This window comes from Mercenaria mercenaria, chromosome 19 (assembly GCF_021730395.1).
Source record: "Mercenaria mercenaria strain notata chromosome 19, MADL_Memer_1, whole genome shotgun sequence".
In the NCBI taxonomy this organism is placed as follows: Eukaryota; Metazoa; Mollusca; class Bivalvia; order Venerida; family Veneridae; genus Mercenaria; species Mercenaria mercenaria.
Window position 1 is genome coordinate 29,627,454 of NC_069379.1, and position 21,214 is coordinate 29,648,667.

The 21,214-nt window shown below is 32.6% G+C and overlaps 1 protein-coding gene across 1 annotated transcript in view; it reads left to right on the forward strand.

Moving 5' to 3' along the window:
- The window catches only part of LOC123541969 (fibrillin-2-like), a 29,759-nt gene extending 12,565 nt beyond the window's left edge, over positions 1 to 17,194 (forward strand). The window contains exons 21-41 of the mRNA XM_053531261.1: positions 591 to 744; positions 972 to 1,094; positions 1,275 to 1,532; positions 1,780 to 1,886; positions 2,147 to 2,303; positions 2,708 to 2,965; positions 3,792 to 3,898; positions 4,160 to 4,316; positions 4,702 to 4,959; positions 6,662 to 6,778; positions 7,118 to 7,399; positions 7,780 to 7,806; positions 8,116 to 8,228; positions 9,704 to 9,765; positions 10,080 to 10,222; positions 10,760 to 10,862; positions 11,362 to 11,384; positions 12,169 to 12,286; positions 12,567 to 12,643; positions 14,515 to 14,591; positions 15,289 to 17,194. Coding sequence (XP_053387236.1) covers positions 591 to 744; positions 972 to 1,094; positions 1,275 to 1,532; positions 1,780 to 1,886; positions 2,147 to 2,303; positions 2,708 to 2,965; positions 3,792 to 3,898; positions 4,160 to 4,316; positions 4,702 to 4,959; positions 6,662 to 6,778; positions 7,118 to 7,399; positions 7,780 to 7,806; positions 8,116 to 8,228; positions 9,704 to 9,765; positions 10,080 to 10,222; positions 10,760 to 10,862; positions 11,362 to 11,384; positions 12,169 to 12,286; positions 12,567 to 12,643; positions 14,515 to 14,591; positions 15,289 to 15,360 — 2,793 coding nt within the window. The 3' untranslated portion in view covers positions 15,361 to 17,194. The remainder of the gene's footprint in view (positions 1 to 590; positions 745 to 971; positions 1,095 to 1,274; positions 1,533 to 1,779; positions 1,887 to 2,146; positions 2,304 to 2,707; positions 2,966 to 3,791; positions 3,899 to 4,159; positions 4,317 to 4,701; positions 4,960 to 6,661; positions 6,779 to 7,117; positions 7,400 to 7,779; positions 7,807 to 8,115; positions 8,229 to 9,703; positions 9,766 to 10,079; positions 10,223 to 10,759; positions 10,863 to 11,361; positions 11,385 to 12,168; positions 12,287 to 12,566; positions 12,644 to 14,514; positions 14,592 to 15,288) is intronic.
- The last annotated feature ends 4,020 nt before the right edge of the window (positions 17,195 to 21,214 follow it).

The following is a 21,214-nucleotide window of genomic DNA, read 5'->3' on the forward strand; positions in this document are numbered from 1 at the left end:
CCTTGCGTGTATCAGTGCTATACATTGGGCACGTTAAAGAACCAGGCTGTCTATTCGAAACGAGCTAGGCTAAGTTAGCCCGACAAGCCTGTATCTGATTTCTGATCTCTCTGTCGTGGGGGCTTTGTCTCACTCTGTCCCTCTGGTCAGATCGCTCTGTGTCTGTACTAGAGGATGAATTATGCGCCCTGTGTGGCTGCATTTGAACTATGTAAAGCGCCTTTGAACGTGAAATTGATCATGAAAAGGGCGCTATATAAATCTGGTATAATATATAAATAATATAATATAATATATTTATTTTTTAGCTTTGTTTTACAATTATTCATTATCTTCGAAAATGAAATTTAATACTTGTTTAAACACGAAACAGAAGAATAAGTTGTTTCCGCGTCAAGTGACTTTTTCGGTCAGTAGCTACTATGGCGTACACATAATGTAATATCTGTATAATATGACAGAATAGGAATTTTGTAATTCACTTTCGAATTGACAGCGTTTTTATCATTTTTATTCAAAGCATTGTTTCATTGCAACAAAATCCGATCGGCGGCGTACAAAAAACAAAACAATTTAATGTCACATTTCAGGGTTGGGAAGATGAAAATTGTTCAAGTGACAAAGATGAATGTAAAAATGATGAATCCTGTAAGGATAAACCAGAATCAACTTGCAACAACACACTTGGCTCTTTTACATGCGTTTGTAACGGTGGATACAAAGAACAAAATAACACATGCAATGGTAAATGTTACATTTGTTTAAGTGTAACAATACCTCCTTAAGTTAGAAGAAGTTAATACCACAACTATGTAGTGATGCCAGTGTTCTTATTGAATACTAACATTTTTTTTCAGCTGATGTTGAATTTGTTTTATAGACATTGGTTTACTATGTAAGTTTTATTTTAGTTATATTTGTTATCTTATCTCTAAATGTATATCATTTTACATATTACGTTTTAATTGAAGACATAGACGAATGCGCGGAGAATGATGACGCTTGCTCTCAATACTGCACAAATACTAACGGAAGCTTTGCTTGTGACTGTGCTGATGGTTTCTACTTGGAAGACGATAATGTTACATGTCAAGGTAAAGGATCAAATAAATACTTTTTTATGTTAATTTCCTGACATCGTACATTTGATTGTATTAATCAACCATAGTGAATGAAAAGAGTCTAATACAAGCTAATGAGTTATATGATACGAAACTTACTATAACAGATAAAAAAAATCAATTATTTTATTTATCAATACCTTCTGCTTTCAGAATGCGAAAAGTGGACATTTGGTGACAATTGCAAGTCTAGTTGCATCTGCAATGAAACAAACACAGAGACGTGTGATTCAGTGACAGGACAGTGCAACTGTTTAAACGGCTGGAATGGAACCAGCTGTGGAGATGATATCAATGAATGCGAAAATGAAACAGTTTGTCCACAAAATTCAATGTGTTATAACATCGACGGAAGCTTTGAATGTATATGCAATAATGGCTTTCGAAAGATGGATACATTAAACTGTGAAGGTTTGTAATATGCATTGATGATAATTGGAATATTCGATAAATTTCTTTCTCTGGACATGGCTGAAGAGAACAAGCGCAACAATAGTAAATTATATATTTATATAAAACCTTACTGTAGTCAGTATATAGCATCATTTGGTGATGCTGAAACGTAACGATATGCTTTTATATTATTCCGTAAAAAAGATAATTGCAGAAGTAATTTGTCCTTGTGTTTAATATATATTTTTACACATATACATTACAGTTTGTCCGGATGGAACCTTCGGGTACAATTGCAGTAGAGAATGTGAGTGCAATGAACAAAATACGGAATCATGCAATCACGTAGGAGGGAATTGTACATGCAAAAAGGTTTGAAAAAAAACAATTAGAATAGCTTTGATTTTGTATTACTAAATTCTATGTATTCTTTTCTGGCTAGAAGTTATGTATACTCACTAAAGAATATGTTCTTCTTGATCATGTTTGAAAAACACAATTGCCATAAAATATTGACAATTTCCTGGTGAGTCCCGTGTTTGTCATCAATTAATAGCCACATTTTATTGGTTTGTTACTATTAGTGGCAATCAAGTTTAATTACGTAATTGATACTGAATTACAAAATTTAGGGTTGGACGGGCATCGTTTGTTCTGAAGATATAGACGAATGCAAAGAGAACTCAACTTTGTGTCAGAGCAAAGCGAATTCAACATGCGAGAACACGAATGGGTCGTACAGCTGCAGCTGCAACGTAGGATTTCATGAAAAAGGCAATATGTGTACGGGTAAGGTAATACATATGATTAACTTTGAGGAGATAATGTCACCGCCTCGATATTTATTTAAATCTATTAGTGATACTAGCATGTTGGAGAAGTTAAAATCTATATTTATTAAGGTGAAATAATAACGAATGAGCTTCCGCAATCTCTGTAATAAGTTATTCAAAACGTATTTTTTTTCTAGACTGAATGTTATGCATATAGCAAATGAAATACGGTTGATTTATAAAGATAACTGATTTATATCTGAAAACAGATATTTCATAATGGAAGAAAGACATTTACAACTTAAGCAGAATCTGTTAGCTGAATGATACTTTTTGACTAACGTTTTTTTTTTTTGGCTAACATATTTTTATATGTGGAATATTGTGTGGGATAATATTATGTGATTGTATCTTTTACAGATTGTGACGTATGGAAACATGGACAGAATTGTCAGTTTAACTGTACATGCAACATATCAAACACTGAATACTGTGACCCAGTAACAGGAGTTTGCAACTGTTTTCCGGAATGGAACGGCATTAACTGTGAAAATGACGTCAATGAATGTGAAAAGGAAAACATTTGTCCTGCCCATTCGACATGTGAGAATTCATTTGGAAGTTTTGAATGCAGATGCGATAAAGGTTACTTAAAGACGGAATCTAAGATGTGCGAAGGTATTATAGCTTCTGCACTAATTACGATCAAAATGTACATATAGCCTTCAGTAGCTTATGTTATTTGATAAGTTTTATTCTTGATACAGGAGTTTTATTCAGGTAGAAATAAGTTACAAACTTCAAGACCACTGTGATTTAAAAACTGTTATGGTCACAGTATATGCATTTATCAAACAAAATAAATAAACAATCATGTTTGAGGTTGAGGTCTGAAAAATGATACCGGTGAGTTTTCATTTTCATGTTTGCCCTAATTAAAAGTTCATCATTTATAATGCTTGTTGGGAGCACGTCAAGTGCAAACAAACCAGCCGCTTAATTCATAAGGGAGATGATAGCACTATGGATGGCAGCGTGTTGAGTTCGATACACGGGCGATTTATTTATTCTCAATTAATAAAAGAAATTTTGTCTGAAATCATTCTTCCTCCACATTTGATTATGTAGTAAAATTGAAAATTACATGCAAAGAACTAGTTTTTACTGGTACAGGGTTGGTTTAATTGTCCACTGCTGCACAATGTCTTTGAAAAACGGCGTTAAACCACCAAGTCCAATATTTAAGTAAAAATTAGTTGTATTCAATACTGGTTATTACTAATAATTCACGGGTTTCGCTTTCTGGGCACAGTTGAACAAAACAAGCGCACAAACAGTTAATTATATATTTATGTAAAACCTAACTGTAGTCATAGCAACATTTGGTGTTGTTGAGAAATAACGATATGCGTCTATATTATGCGGATACAAAACGTTCCGTATAACGATTGCAGTAGTAATTTGTTCAAGAGTGTTATATATTTTTCATACATTTACATTACAGTTTGTCAGAATGGAACTTTCGGGTACAATTGCAGTAGAGAATGTGAGTGCAATCAACAAAATACGGAATCGTGCAATCACGTAGAAGGGAACTGTAAATGCAAAACGGTTTGTAAACAATTCAATAACTAGTTTGGATTTTGAAATCTCAGTTCTATGTATTCCTTTCTCGCTACTCGTTCTGCATTATTCGCAAAAGAATATATCCTTCTTGAACATGTTTGAAACACACAATTATCATGGAATGTCCTCACTAGTCTTATAAATTTCTGTGTGTACCATCAATAAATAGTCACGTTTTTATGGTTTTGGTACAATTAGTAGCAAGCAAATTTAGTTTTGTAACTGAGACTGAATTACGAATACTAGGGTTGGACGGACTTCGATTGCTCTAAAGATATAGACGAATGCGAAGAAAACTCGACTTTATGTCAGAGCAAGGCTAATTCAACATGTGAGAACACGAATGGATCGTACAGCTGCCACTGCAACGAAGGATTGCGTGAACAAGGCAATATGTGTACGGGTAAGGCAAAACATACAGTATGATTAACTTTGACTAGACCTGTACAAGGAAAACCGCCTCGATATTGATTTAAGTATATTAGTAATTCTAATATATTGAAACACTAAATATCTATATGTATTAAAGTGAACTAATAATGCATGAGGTTGTGCAATCTCTTTCTACGAATTATGTTTTCCTAGAATAAAGAATGTTATGTAGAAATTATATAAGATACGTTTTATTTATAAGATAAATAATTTATATCTGAAAACAGTTATTTCAAAATGCAAAATAGACGTGTCATCATTAGCAGAATTTGCGAACTCAATAATTATTTCTGGCTAACGTCTTTTTATATGTGACTATTGGGTGTGAGAATATTATATGACTGCATCTATTACAGATTGTGATATATGGAAATATGGACAGGATTGTCAGTTTAACTGTACATGCAACATATCAAACTCTGAAAACTGTGACCCAGTGACTGGTGTTTGCAACTGTTTTCCGGAATGGAACGGCACTAACTGTGAACTTGACATCAATGAATGTGATGAGGAAGACATTTGTCCTGCCCATTCGACATGTGAGAATTCATTTGGAAGTTTTGAATGCAGATGCGATAAAGGTTACATAACAACGGAATCTAAGATGTGCGAAGGTATTATAGCTTCTGCACAAATTACAAACAAAATGTACATATAAGCTTTATTAGCTTATGTTATGATTTGATAAGTTTTATTCTTGATACAGAAGTTTTCTTGATATAGAAATTAGTGTCAAAGTTCAAGACCGCAGTGATTTAAATACTGTTAATGTCATAGCAGATGAAATAATCAAACAAAATAAATAAACAAGGCTGTTTGACAAATGATACAAGTTTGTTTTTAGCTCGACTATTCGAAGAATAGTTTAGCTATTCTACTCACCCTGGCGTCGGCGTCGGCGTCGGCGTCGGCGTCACACTGTGGTTAAGTTTTTGCATGCAAGTACATACAGCTATCATATAAAGGCATTTAGCTTTGAAACTTATTTTTGTTTTTTTCTAGGTCAATTACCATCCCCACTTGGTCAAGTTCCATAACTCTGACATGTATTTTGAGCAAATTATGCCCCCTTTTGGACTTCTGGTTCGAGTTTTACATGCAAGTTACAATCTCAAAAACTAATGCAGATATTGAATCAAAACTTCACATGTGCCTCCGGGGTTATAAACTAGTTGACAGCTGCAAGTCTCATAACTCTGATATCCATTTTGGTCAAATTATGTCCCCTTTTGAACTTAAAACTCTTTTGATATTCAACATTTTTGGTAATATTTTCCTGCTTCTGGAACAATATTTTGCATAGTCGAGCTTGGCTGTCTTTCGGACAGCTCTTTTTATTTTCACGTTTTTCACAATTAAATGATGATCATTTATAATGCTTGTTTTGAGCAAGTCTGATGCAAATGAACCGTCCGCTTAGTTCATTAGGGAGATGGTAGCACTATGAATGGAGGGAGTTCGATACACGGGCAGTTTGTTTATTCCCGATTGATTAAGATATTATGTTTGAAATCATTCTTCCTCCACGTCTGATTATGTGGTAAAATTGGAAATTAATCGCGAGTGAAAATTAGTTGTATTTAACACTAGTGTGAACGTATTATTCTATATAAGCAGTCACAAGTACAAATATGATAACTGTTTTTTTCAAGCAAGGCAGTGCTAGCAAAATTACCCAGTAAATCTACGGATTATTTCTAAATATTAAACATCTGACATAAATAATGCCATTACATTTTAAAAATGAATAAAATGTAGAAATGACATATCTACATCATTTAAACTACTAACAAGTACTTGGTTTGAGTTTAAGATATGTTTAAGTTATGTATATTTTGAGGGTGTTTGTTGAACGTGTACTTTTATTTTTAATACGAATGGTATATGCTTTACTTACGCAAATATATCTAAATGCATGTACAGTCAACCATAAGCGCATATTGAGCAGTATTTTTACTACAGCTTGTACATGTTTCCTATAATCAAGTCGCACGTTTTGCACCTGTACATTTACTAAACACAACAAGTCAGGTTGACTGTAATCCTTTGATATTTCAAATCAAGACCGTTTGAAATTTTGATAGACCGAAATACTTAACAAAACGTATCAGGTTGACTTTGATCATTGTATGTTTTGAATTAATACCGTTTAAAAATTTGATAGACCGATTTGACTAATAATTATGATTTCAGCAAGGTGTGTTGTACTCCTAAATTTTACAATCATAAGTAAACAATAATATATATCGTCTGTTTCAAACATTGAATTGCTTGTACCATATAACCATATCTTTATACTATTGTTATATCGTTCAGATATTGACGAATGTACCGAATCACCATGTACCCAAAATTGTACAAACACAGTCGGAGGTTTTGTTTGTTCCTGCCTCGATGGCTATCAGTTGCGACAAGATAACGTTACCTGTAATGGTATGTAATAGAGTTTATCAATTTTGAGACAAAATGTAATTTCACGTGCTATTAAAATTAAAGATGGCTTCACTTTTGCATATAAGACATGTTAGAGTTTATTTAAAAAGTATACTGTTCATTTAAAAGCTGGTATATTTTCTATCTGATGTTTGTTTTCGATGGTGCCTATGGTAACCCTAATCGCACATTTTACAGTTTATGCGTTAGTGTTTGTAAATAAAAACATTTGGTAGGCTGTTTTTACTTCAAGATTCTTCTATCTGACATGTTTCTTCGGCAACTGATATTGAATTCCAAAGTATTATTATGCTCGGTTACAATTTGACTTGACTTCAGAATGCACTGACGATACATATGGCGTGGATTGTACGGAACGTTGTAACTGCACTGCCAAACACTCAGCAGATGAGATCCAAACGTGTGACACTGTGACAGGAAAATGTAAATGTAAACCAAACTGGAAAGGTGACACGTGTGATGAAGACGTTAACGAATGTGATGACGATGACACACTGTGTAATGACGACGAGAACGAAACATGTATTAACACAGCAGGATGGTATGAATGTGATTGTAAAAAGGGATTTGTTAAACCAGATGGCGACAAGTGCTTAGGAGGTAAACAAACGGGAAATAATTTCACATATATATATTTCAAATCCATGTTACTGTTTTATGAAAAGATTATTGCATTTGGTGCAGTATTTCAGACACAATCTGTGACAGTATTACTTCAAGATAATAGAAAATTGTTTTTATATATATGTAGTACTTGAACGAAATTTAACCACTTTCAGACATTCAATATGATTTAAAATAATAGGTTTGTAAATCATTGGGAGATGTCGAAAAATATATCACAGTATATTATTTGTCATAGTGTTTTTTGCATAGAAACATGCCAGAAAACAACTATAATGACCAAAGGTTTCACATTTAATGTTTTTAATGTATTTTATGATTTGTAATTTAAAATTAGACATTTTACAATTCTTTAGATACGTCTACAACGACAGTAAAGCCTGGTAAATATTATTTTCACACTTTATATACCTTTTTAATTTGCATGTTATGTGTAAGTGGTCTAAGTTGAGTATTTATATTGTATACCTTTCATCTAATCAATTAAGACATTTCAATATTTTTCAGCAATTTGAATTTCATATATTTGACAATTTACATTCGATAAATAAATGACACTTTACATCTGAATTTATATAATCATATTTTTAAAACTGTGATCCTGAAAATGTGTAAACCGTGATCTAGAAATATCCCATGCAGCGTAACATAAACAGTAAAATAAATATGCAGCGTTTAATATAATTTTGTAGACTCAGCAATTCTAATCGAGGCAGTTGTTGTAATCGAGTTGGATCTTCCTGCAGAAACTAATCTCAATGCCGCAAAAGTATACAACAACATTGTAGTAAATGTTGTAGTAACAGTAAGTTATGTTTTTTAATATATTCTGTTTACAAACATCATACAATAAGTTTCACTAATTTTATACGCATGCAAATGTTGTGAACTTCTTTGTTCTGATGTGTGGTATCTTCATCAACAGAAATGTTGATCTCTTATAAAACTCGTGAAATTAGTATTTAATTGTGTAGAGTACAACGATTTCGGGACAAGGTCAATGAAAATGTATGCCTAATGTATTGTGTAAGAGTTTGTGTAGCTGTACTGGTTATCTCCCTTAACTCTTTGGGGCCGAAATGCGACTAAAGGCGCTATATTTTCTACCCCTGTAGCTTCGAAATCCGACTATACGCACGTTATTATGACTCCTCAGGACGGCGATTGACGAGTATAGTCGCGGCACCGAGATCATGCTGATTGCGTCACGTACTTGTTAATTTTTGATAATCCTGATAAAAGCAAAATTATTTTGTATACCGGCTATTATTTCTTAGATGTTATAATTATTAATTATGCTAATAATTAATTTCCTTGTTAAAATGAATGTTTGTAAATATGCGGTAAAGGAAATAAAAAAGACGAACTCCGCTGTGTTTCGTTTATACTGTATTTCAAAAGATTTAAATAATGTCGGCTGCCAGAGAGTTTTCATACATTGAAGAAAATAGTCATTATCATGTTGATTTTGACGTATCAGTTCCGTCGGATGATGATTCCGATGATGAAATTTCATTATCAGAGAAATGAATGGTCAGAAAATATTAAGTTTTTGAAAGCTGAAATATTCGTACACTTATATCGCTTGAAATACAAATGGATAAAAATAACACAGCAAAATATGTTTTCATACATAAAAGTGTGTGTAAATAAACGCTTTTTGTAGATTTAATTATTCTCCAAAGATGGTTGTAAATATTACAACTTAATTATACATCAAAATAAACCATCGATATTCACTCAAAACTGGGTGCTAATTTGTAGTAATTCTGATGTAAATACTCTGTGTTAACAATGTATTTCTATTTACTGGAATTTAATGTGTTTACATGTTAAAAAATGTAATAAATTCGGAAATGTTCAAATATTTATTAAACGCAATAAGTGTTTAAAAATGGTGAATGTTTCGAAGTGAAATTATTATTCTATTTGGATAGAAGTTACGGACGGAAGTGGATAGATATAAATTTTTGTTCAAACTTGGAAGATTTAATAAGTATAGTTTGATTTACACCCATGTTAATAATATTTCCATGCATGATTTCAATTGACTGCATGCGAGTGTGATTATGATAAGATAATGTTCGTCGACGTCAGGTGTCTTATCTCGCCGCAGCATATACGAGTATATTATGATATCGGCCTCAGGGAGTTAAGGTAACATTTCATTTTGAAATGTGATACTCGGTAGACCAATGTATTTTAATATAAACAAGACCAAAAATATTTCTTTTTTATTTGTATATCAATTCTAAAATTTCTGATATCTCTCATTTCCAGTTGCGTGCATTTTTCAGAAGATTTACGGACGTATGGTTAGATATTATCATACACGATATCAGGTAAGTATTGTATCATCTAAATTATTAGATCGAAAACATTTTGAAAATTGATATACACAAAAAGCAACAGCCTAATAGAGTAAGCAACGTTTTAAAACCGCAACTGCCTCAAATTAAAGCCTACAGCAGTGTATATTTTGAAATGTTCTAGTCCTTTTTACTAAACAGCTATCCACAAAGTAAAACATATCAGCAGTCACCGAGTACCGATGCATCAATGCTGCTATCAGTGCTTAATAGCGGTTTATTGTGCCTAAGAGTTTAATTCTACTCTATTTACAAACGTACTTTATTCTAACACTTCTTTTTAACAGATTCGGTAGTATTATTGCCAATTATTCAATCCGTTACGGCACAGATGATAAGGACGTTGCATCACATTTAGTAACGGCCATCTCAGAACTTGAAAAGGGTACTGAACTTGTGTATGATGGACAGACAGTGAACGCTTCTTCAGGTGAATTCCCCATCACTTTCACTTTAGTGTGTTTACTTATGCTCTTAATACAAATGAGATTAAGATCAAGGACGTTGCGAGTCTTCACTTGTTTGTCCAAAGATCAATTCTAATAAAGCAGTACATTTTTTCATAGAAAATTTAACATTTCTGTTGACACTTACAACAGTAGGCACATTTCCGTTATTACTAGTGCGTTCAAAATGATCCATTTATATAAATATTTTTCCGTTTAATCCGTACACAGTTGTACAAATCATAAGCACAAACTGCAATAGTATTCAGTACGAACAGAAATAATCATATTTTTGTTTTTATACCTTCAGCTGGTTCTAAAGCAAAGTGTAGCTGTTCCGAGATATCTTTTTTTACAAATTCGTAGATCCTTTACATTAACAAACACAGATTACATCATTCACGTGGGATAACTTTAATCATTAATTTGCATCATTGAATGGCAGTACCCTAAGCAATTACTGAATGTAAATTGCAAACACTAACTTTTAAAATTGTCTAAAAACTTAAACTTCGTTTTAGATTCCTATAAGGGTATGGAACCTTGTGATGTTTTGTACGCGACTGTCGGGAGCTGTGGAGAAGGGTATACATGCAAAGTGGAAATTGATGTTCCAGTTTGCAAGTAAGTGTCCATTAAATCTTCTCAGCAATGATAAATCGTTGAAAAGAGTGTAGGTACTCTTCATTGTTGTGCTTAAATGGCATTGCCTCCATGTGACTGTGAACATAAACTCTATCTAAACAATTCAAACAGGTAGCAGTGTCCATATTCTATCTTTTAAAATCGCTGAACAATTTACAAAACCTTTTAAGTCATATTAACTAATATTTAATTAGTATTATTCAAGGTACATATTGCAGTAATTTCGTTTTCTTTTTTTTTTTTTAGTTTAAAAGATATTTACGCACTTTATGTTTAGTTTTTTATCAGTTAATCCACATACATAACTGTTTCTATCGCATGCTGACAATCAATTTTATTCACAAATTCTAATTTGTGATTTGACCTAATAAACAGCTATTAGTTTTTCATATTAACTGTTGACTGACAGGAAAACAGGTTTATTCTGTTAAGAAACAACGTTGCAACAGTTGTTGTCAAAACGATACTTACATTTCAGACTTTTAAAGGAACAGTCGCAAGGTAAGTATTAATCATTAAAAATGTATGTTGCATACAACAATAAACACAACTACCAAAACTAATTTGAGTGGGAAATTTTTCCCACAAGAAAGTAATGTTCATTTATAGTTGGAACTACTATTTTACCCAGCTTTTGTTCTAAAAAGTCAACTGATTGGAACTTAATACTTGATGTTGTTGTATATTTTCATTGCAGCAAGTATTAGCGTTTAGATTGCATATATTGTATTTTCATTACGTTGTAAATGAAATATAGAACAAAGTTTGACCAGTCTTGTTAGGCGTCATTAGCCTATTTTATGTTGGTGTGCAGAAAAACTAGATAAATGCACGATCCAGTATATATCTTAACTATATGTTTGCCCTTTAAGCACACTTCTTTAAATAATGCAGTGAAAAGGCATGCATGTATATCATTGACATATTCAGACACAAATAGCCATTTTAATATATCTGCGTATTCATTTGAGTTTGTACGTATTTTTGTTTGATATTTATCATGTGATATTTTATTTAAACTGTTTTATCGTTTCTAAAATTAAACTTCTGTTATATTATGCGCAAAACAGGTCGTAAGAAAAGTTAGTTCTCATAAGTACATAGTTACTAAATGAACACCTAGTTGTTGGTTATATTTTCAAAATAAAAACAGGAAGATTTCACAGTTGAGATGAAGTTATGAAATGTATTTAAAAAATGTCTTAGTGAAATTTACTCCTGTATCAAAAGTACTAACTTTCTAGAACTTATAGATCATGTTTTAAATTAGCTATTATTGTTTCAGTTAACGTGGCATTAGTCATTGGCTTATCAGCTGCTGGAATATTTATCCTGATTGGAGCTGCGATATTATTCGTGTTTGTACGTAGAATCCGACGAGGACTTACAAAGAAACCAGAAACGTAATGCCATATAATTCTAGAAACATTCAATTCCTTTAAAATAAGTAGGCATTCCAAAATTGGTCTGATGATACTTCCTAAAGCTTCTACAGCCGCATCTTCAACTATTCGTTTAAGATATCGCAAATATGTATGTATTATTTCGTGACACGAAGAAATATAGGGGTTTTGTAAGAGAAAAAGCAGGCTGCCGCTTAATGTTTTTGAACATTACATTTAAAATGACAAATTCCAAATAAGGAGCGAACTAAATCAAAAATATTTAATGCATTTTTTTCAGACACTTTCCAGCGCCAATCAATAAAAGAGACGATGACGAAGCATCTGGTTTTTACAAAAGCTTCAAATGGCAAAATGGTATGTTAAAGAACGTGTATATTGTTGATCATAACATTTTATTAGTACATAGATTGAAATTTATTCATTTTTTTTCAGATAAAAGTGTTGAATTTTTTAAATCCTGTCTATCAAATAGAACCAAAATGGTAAAAGTTGAAAACAGTCATCTAAAAGTATGATTGTAACCTAGAGTTCCTCAAGGTTCTATTCTTGGTCCGCTTTTGTTCTTATCATATATCAGTGATATCGCTTTAGCTTTAAAGGGTGACCCTATAGACCTCTAAGCTGGCGACTCAAATACGTATGATTCAAATTATGATTTAGATCAAGCGCAAACTAAACTCCAGCAAAATTGAGATGCTGTACAACAATTGTGCAATCTAAACAACATGTCACTTCATCCAAACTAAACAAAAGGCATGTGTTTGCGTACTAGACATAAAAGTAAAAATTGTAAAGATCTATTTTTAAGTATTTCCAGGCAATTAATAGAAAGTGTCAAGGCGCAAAATTATAAGGTGTTTTTATAGACAACACATTGTCATGGATTGTTCAAATTGAAACAGTTTGTACTAAATTTAACTAAAAATAGCATTGTTTAAACGTATATCGTATTATTCTACAGATGAGACGAAAACCTTATTCTATAATGCATATTTAATGTCAAAATATGATTATTATTGTACTGTCTTGCTTCAAGAAAATAAGAGCTCTTTAAAGAGAATAATAAAAACGTCAAGATAGAGCTGCAAGCATAATTTTGAATAAAGCGTTCTAAACAAGAACAAAAAAGATATGCTAAAAGAACTTGGATGGATGCTATTTAATGGAAGACGTAACGTCCAAACGGGTTGTTTTATTACAAAGCTTGCAACAATTTTGCACCTGCATATATCTGAAATGTTAACCTTTTCCAACAATGAAACATACAATCTAAGATCTGCTGCTCATAATGACATAAGTATGCGTAAACATCGTTCAAATTATGGTGAAAGGTATTTTGTTACAATGATGCAAATGATTTGAATTTCATACCAGATGAAATTCAATCCACATGTTCACTCACATATTTAAAAAAAAAGAAATATTAAAAGTATATCTTACAGTTGGCTGCCTAAAGAACCAGCAGAATTATATCTATTAATTGGTTATTATACCAAATTGTTTGCCTTGGAAATGTTATATATGGATACTTAAAGGCAATAGCTGTTTTAAGGGTTATTTGTCTAAGGATGAATGTGATATCAATTAGATAATGTGATAGTGTAAACTGTATTTGGCTGTTGTTGTTTTTCAGAAGGTCACATTTAAAATTAAATTTGAACTTTGAACTGATCTATACTTTCATTTGCTACCTTCTATAAATAAAGATCTTATAATATGTTTTATTATTATTATTATAACCATTATTATTATAATAATGCATTTCCACATTATTCTCATTCAGATGTAACATGACGTCAAAGTACCACGTCTGTAGAGGTTATCTCGCATACAGACTTATTTATTTCAGATTCATTTCTTTTATTGTTATTGAATCATACTTTATAATACATCTTTATCAAATGTATTATATGGTTAGAAAACGTTAAGAATGAATATCAGTGGATTCTGATCAGATACTAGTAATGCAAGATATTTTTATGAAATAAGTGTATAGTTAGAAGACCTTCCGCCAGGCACTTGATAAAGAATTAGGGATTCTGCCATATTTTAATTATATAAAACATGTCCGTGAGAAAGAATATTTATACAACTGAGTTATTAATCTGTATGTCTTATGCCGTCGTTTGCATTAGATATACGACAAACGTATCATGATTGACCGGATTACTCTTCTAAGATTCTGTGAAGAGCATATGCCATATATCATTTATCTCCCATTTCAGGCAAGGCTGTGGATGCGGGAACAAGACTTCCAACGACGAGAGTTATGTTGCCAAGATTCACTGCAGATATAGATGCTGTAAGTATTTCGATATATCTATTAGTCTTTAGTTTTTGCTTACGGTCATCCATAAATTTCTTATATTAATATGTGCCCGTCCGCTTAGATCCGTAGGGAGAACGCTGGCCAACGGATCACGAGGTCGAGAGTTCGATCCCTGGGCGGGGAGTATGTTCTCCGTAACGATTTGATAACAGACAGTGTGTCTCCCAAGTCATCCATGCTCCACCTTCGATTCATGTGGTGAAGGTGGCAGTTACTTGCGGAGAACAGGTTTGTACCGGTGTAGAATCCAGAAACACTGGTAAGGTTAAATGCCCGCCGTTACATGACTTCAATAGTGTTTCAAAACGACGTTAAACCCAAAACAAACCGTACATATTACCGTTTAATTTGCTAAGTAAACTGCATTAACATTTTCTTCATTTCGTATCCCACACTTAAGATTGGCATATTTATACAACAAATTCACATCTACGTTGCCCTTTCAACAATTTTAAACAAAAAAACCGAGACGACAACTTTATTTGAATTCTCAAGCTGACACTGCTAAGAATTGCAAAATTATGCAACATACGTGAGTTTATTTTGAAGTGTATTGTTGTTTGCTTTTACAATTATTTACGCTGTTGTATAGCTTGACAAATATGCATTATAATATACGTAATGGAAAGTTTCATAGTAGTAACACGTTTATTCTTTCTGTACTTTTCAGTTTAACCAGCCATTTGTTATGCGTGCGAAGCCGGCAAACTCACCAGACGATGCACGTGGAAATTGGTTTTAAAGTTGCATCTGTAATACAGGAAAACTCAGGATTTGTGGTTGTTGTGGTTTAATGCCCGTAAGGCAGCCATCTTTCCTGCCAAGATCCTGACATTAAAGAATGAAGTGTTTATGTACTTTTTATAGAAACGTGCAAAAGAATGCATAACTCCTTACATTTGATTATTTGTTATATAAATTTCATATAAGATCTGCAGAGACGGAGGATTTGTTAATATTTGCTCATGTATATATTTCTTAACGAGCATTTTTTCGTGATTGTAAGAAATTAAAACCTTCCTCTTAATTGTAGGAAACACACATTAATACACACGACAAATATATATAAAAAAAAAAAATAAGAAAGAGTGGGTCCATAATATCATGTAGGCATAAGTATCATATGACTGCTATATTTAAAAGCAACAGAGCCATGCCCCCTCCTCCCCACCTAATTGATAAAAAAGCAGAATCCTGCTATTCTCTGTTGTTGCACATCTGCTCATGAAACAGTGCCTTGGAAAGCAGCCATAGTCTCCTCCTGCACTAAATATTAAGACACTAAAATGGACATATGCCCTATGAACCTTTTCAAAATAAACTACAGTTGAAAGTTTTTTTTAAAACAATCCTGCACATCTGTACAATTTTACGGATATGTCCTGGTCTAAATGGTTACTTATAAAAAATGTTCCTAATATGCTTTGCCAAACCCATAAATTTAACAACATTCTATGTAAGTACAATTCAGTAATCACCAAGAAACAGAATCATTATTTCATCTATAATTATCATTTTGTGTTTTGCTTGTTTTGTTATAGCTATATAAGTCATTTAAAAGCGTGTTTGCAATTGTTTCGTTTCGTGTATCATCAATTTCTTCGTTTGAGATATAAAGATTATACATGGGAGCTCTCTCGAATATATATTGTCACTTATACTTTCTTTATTTAGAATTCAGTTTAATGAGGAAAACGGCTGATGTATGTCCTCTTACGTTAATTGACCTTAAAAGTAATGACGACCTTATATTTTCTTTCGATTTTCCGTATGAGGTTTGTGCATTTTCCCAAATGAACGGAATGGCATGTGCTCATATTAGAAAGACCGTTCCCGAGTACACTATCACACGGCAATATCCGATTGCAATAATGAAGCCACTACCTGAAACTGACATAGACTGTCGTCCAATTTACATTAGTTTAGGCATAGTGTAAACCTTGATTGTCAATTATGACTTTCGATAAAATATTTCAAAATTATAAAATAGATGACTGTTACGTATTTTAACATCTCGAGGGTGGATTTCAACTCTACAGCTGGTCTTACGAACGATGAACTCATTATTGAAAGGAAAACAGCACAAATAAATGTTTATACTAAGAACGTCATCCTACAAACTAGAAATACAAAGTTGTGAGTCAGAGTGGGAGGACGTGTATACATCATAAATGTTAAGTTGAAATTGCTATGGCGGTATGATGACATATGATTATTGAATATATTTAGGGACCAGTTCATAAGAAATTTACTATTGATTCCATCATTTGAAAAAAAGAGAGATTTACTTTTGAATTCGATTTTGTAACATAATTATATGTAAGAAAACGTCCATTGAATTTTTCAATTCTGTAAAGATCTCTGACGAACATTTCAAAGATAACTAACGTCTCGCCCGCTGTCGCATATATCGTAATGTTTACCTAATCAGTTATAAATACAGCAATGTACAGAACCCTTTTTTTCTTGTTTATTGCTCAGTTTGTTTTTATATGATTAAATTTTACGAAAGAAAGCAAAATGGCCATAAATTCATTGGTAGAATTTGCGTAATAAAGTTTCATATTTCCTTCTTTTATTGAGTTTTACTTCAACCCGAAAAAAAATCGTCTTAAAAAAGACTTGCAAACTGTTGATAGCCGAGAAGGACCAAATATTTCTCAGAACCTTCCGTAAGCCAGTTGGATGACTTCTCCCCTTAGAAAATATAACAAACAAATCGAGTTTTTGAACCCATACATAGTGATTCCAATTCGGCGATGTGAACTACTGAGTCATGGAAGTTTCATCGTCATGTTATAATGTTGTAGTATGTATTCAAACATCCAAACCTAGCCTTTATAGTACCTATATATCGCATATATAAAAGATGTTTATTATTCATACAATCTGGGGGCAAAAATTGCTTGTAAATTTTAGGTCATATGGGAGTCATGGTATAGGCAGCCATCAATCATAATTCTTGTAAAAACTGGTCCTGTTTATTTCGCCTGAGATCAGGCAAAAGCAATTTTGACGTATGCATATTTGAATTCGACTTTGCACAAGCATGCAAAACATGAACATAGTGCAGGGCAAAGACACACATGCTATCTTATCTTATTCCAAATAAAATGGTAGATGTAAGCAGCTCCAGCTAATGAAAATCGCAATGCAAAGGTGTATATGTTATAGGCAACATTACCTTTGAGGGCAATGCAAAATGTTCTGTCTTTTATTTGGCTTCCATAGTTTTGTCCCAAGTATTTTAAATACATTTTTGCACCTGAATGGATTGTCCAATTCCTAATAATATCCGTTCATTTCGTGCAAATGGCTTTTCAAACAACCGAGTAGTTTCAAATTGCAATACCTGCAGTAATATACAGTGACCTATTTATTTGTCGCATTGTAAAATTGAAGAAAATACTGCAATGTATCTATATTAAATGTCGCATTAGGCTTAATATGCATTCAAAGAAGATATTTGCTGAATTGTGTAATATTAAGGACTCTAGGCCATTTCAATGAGCACAGGGTTTACATGGGTTAAAGCTTTTAAAGCTGGGAAATTATCAGTCTATGTTGATACCGTTTCTGGTAGGCCTAAAGCCCCTGTTACCAAGGCAAATATTTCTGCTGTAAAAGATGTGGTTGATCAGAATGCCCTAGTTGTCGGTAAAAGATACAGCCAGTTGTACTGGCATATCAGAAATCAAACAAACTAATCAAAAAATAAACAACGCCTTAAACGGGCCCTGGAGCTTCTAAAAATCACACAAATGCTGTGTTAGTTGTGCTTACAGGTGACGATACCAGGGTGCACATGTTTGAGCCACAGGTAAGAGCTGATAATAACCAATCGAAGCGAAAAGTTCAAAAACGCCCCTGTATTGCCAAAAATGATCCATAAGTTCGAACATTATGTTGTACGCAATTTTCCTCAATTCTATCGGGCAAATCGTTCAAATGATTTTATCCATCTGATCATACAGTTACTGGATGATCCTACGGATTTCTGCATTGAAGAAATGAGAACGTTTTACGCAACGAAACGTAAAAGCAAAGGATGGCCAGGAGTCCATCTTATACGTATATAAGACTTCTTTTTCATTTACAGACAATTAGATGCACCGTTTTCAATTTCTGCTGTTCTGGAAATTATACAGCTTCAGTGCTCATGAACACTCTCCTGAACCCATGAACACAATTTAAACACACTTAAGACAAGTGATAAGTAGTAACCCTTGTTGTGTATAGTACATACGAGGTTCTTTCAAAATAAAAGCTGCACAGTTATTGGAACGTGTTTTTTCTTATCATACAATATATATATATATATATATATATATATATATATATATATATATATATATATATATATATATATATAAAATCTGCATACGCAATTATGCGCGCGCATAACCCGTGAGCACAATTTAATGAAACTTCACACAAAAGATCAGTACCCACCCTAGTTGTGCATGGTGTATACAAACAAGCTATATTTGCAGTCCACACAATGTACTGTTTCAGCACATTTGTCACCTTTAGTGATAGCTCTATGTTTTGCATACCTATAGCAATCCCAGCTTATCACTTATAAGCCTCCAGATTAACTGGAAAAATGCAGAAGTCTGACACCAGTGGTAAACTTTTTCATGTAAAATAATCAAATGACATCCAAACAAAACAAGATATACATGTTTAAAACGCTAATAAAAATATCTACAATGTGTGTATTTCATTTGTTATTCCATTGCCATATTATCGGATTAATGACCTTGTTATCCAACAGATCACGGTAATTTACGTTCGATTTGATATAAACAGTAAACATGTAGCGTTCGCCTGACACCATGTGTCTTTGTTTCAATGGGCAACTGGTAAAATAGCTACGAATCGAATATTAATGACCTTAACTTATCCAATCAGAAAACAAGTATATGAATATATTACAAATTGATGCATATACGTACGATACTTATACGCAAAGATATAGTCCCCCAAAGTTGACCTTTTTTGTTTTCTCTCACAAAATACGAATTTTTCAGACATGCACTATGTACCAATCCAAAATATACATTCTGAAGTATAATTTGGTACAAAAGTCTTTTTTTCGGAAACGCCATTTACCCGGTCGAATTTATTTCTGAAAATAGCAATCTTCGGAAAATCCAAAGGCCGACTGCAATTTTGAAATTTATGATAACACAATTCCGATATAAAATATCGTCAAAAATCAATAAATCTGTTCATTTAGAAAACAAGGAAACGATTAAAAATGAAATGAATGTTAAGTCATAACATTTGGTGTTATGATCTATTTATTATCATTTAGAAGAACTTTAGCGAGAAGTTTACAAATCTTTAACGGAGGGTACGAAAGATAGAAATCACAGCGTCGGCATCGCAAAGAAAACGGGTCTTTCTTTTATTTAAACACAACAATTTGGCTTTAATTCAAAATATTATTATATATTTTATTTAGCAATATGTCATTTCTCCGTTTGTATGCGAGCTCATTTGCAAAACTGCCATTTTTTTTTGTCCGAAACATTTGACTTTTCGCCCCTCGCATATCCGTACTTAGAAGATTGCTTTAATAATTCGAAGTTACAAAAGTAAATGATGGTTCGATAGTAGTTTTTGTATGTAGTTTTGGTTAAAAGCTATTTACTTATTCATGGTTTAATGTGTAAAAAATCTTATATAGAAAGACTGAGTAGTCAAAGTTATTATATTAAAAGGAAGGAGCTCGACGATTTGAGCCCAAGATTTTGAAGTTGTTTGTTTTTGCTATGCATCAAAAATAATTAGATATCTGCTTTGTATGTATTATGCAGTTTTATTTTGTTAAAGCATGACACTTTATTCTTTTTCAGTTCAGGTATGGCAGAGATATACAAATGCCCATTTTGTGATTGTGAAGCACAAGGTATCATAAAGTCAGACTTATAATAATAAGAGCATGTCAAGAAAACAATCAGACCATTATTATGATTGAAATTAACTATTTTGTCAAGACACTGGGTTCAACTCAAGTGATTTGTTTCATGTCTTTGTGCATTAAAATCAGTGTCGGTAAAAACTGAAAACTGGTATTCCGGCTGGGAGAAAGTTATGGATTATTCTACAGTGGTTGTCAAGTTCATGGCTCACTGTAGTAAGCTAGGGACTGAGAGAAGATAAGCAAGTTGAAAACATTCAGTGCGTTATTGGCCAGAAATTGGTGCCAGATAGAATAAATGTGGGTGGACGATGGTTAAACAGAGATCATAAACACTTAAATACTGTATTCAGCCAGTTCAGCAGTGACCTTTTTCGTTAAAAGTAAACCACACTGGAAGTTTAATTCAAAACTGACATTTTTCATTTCACTGTTAGTGAAGTAGTTCATCTACACTCTTGTAAATATGTATCATAATTTTTATTATAACAACTTGAATTGAAGAAATGCAGGTGGAAATAACTCTTTATCAACAGTAAAAAATATTTAACTTGTAAAGAATTTTAGCAAGTCGTAGCAATCTAACAGTGAAAAAAAATGGCAAAACATATGAAATAAACATTATTTAAAAAAAAAAAAAATATATTTCAGTTTTAAAATCAATAAA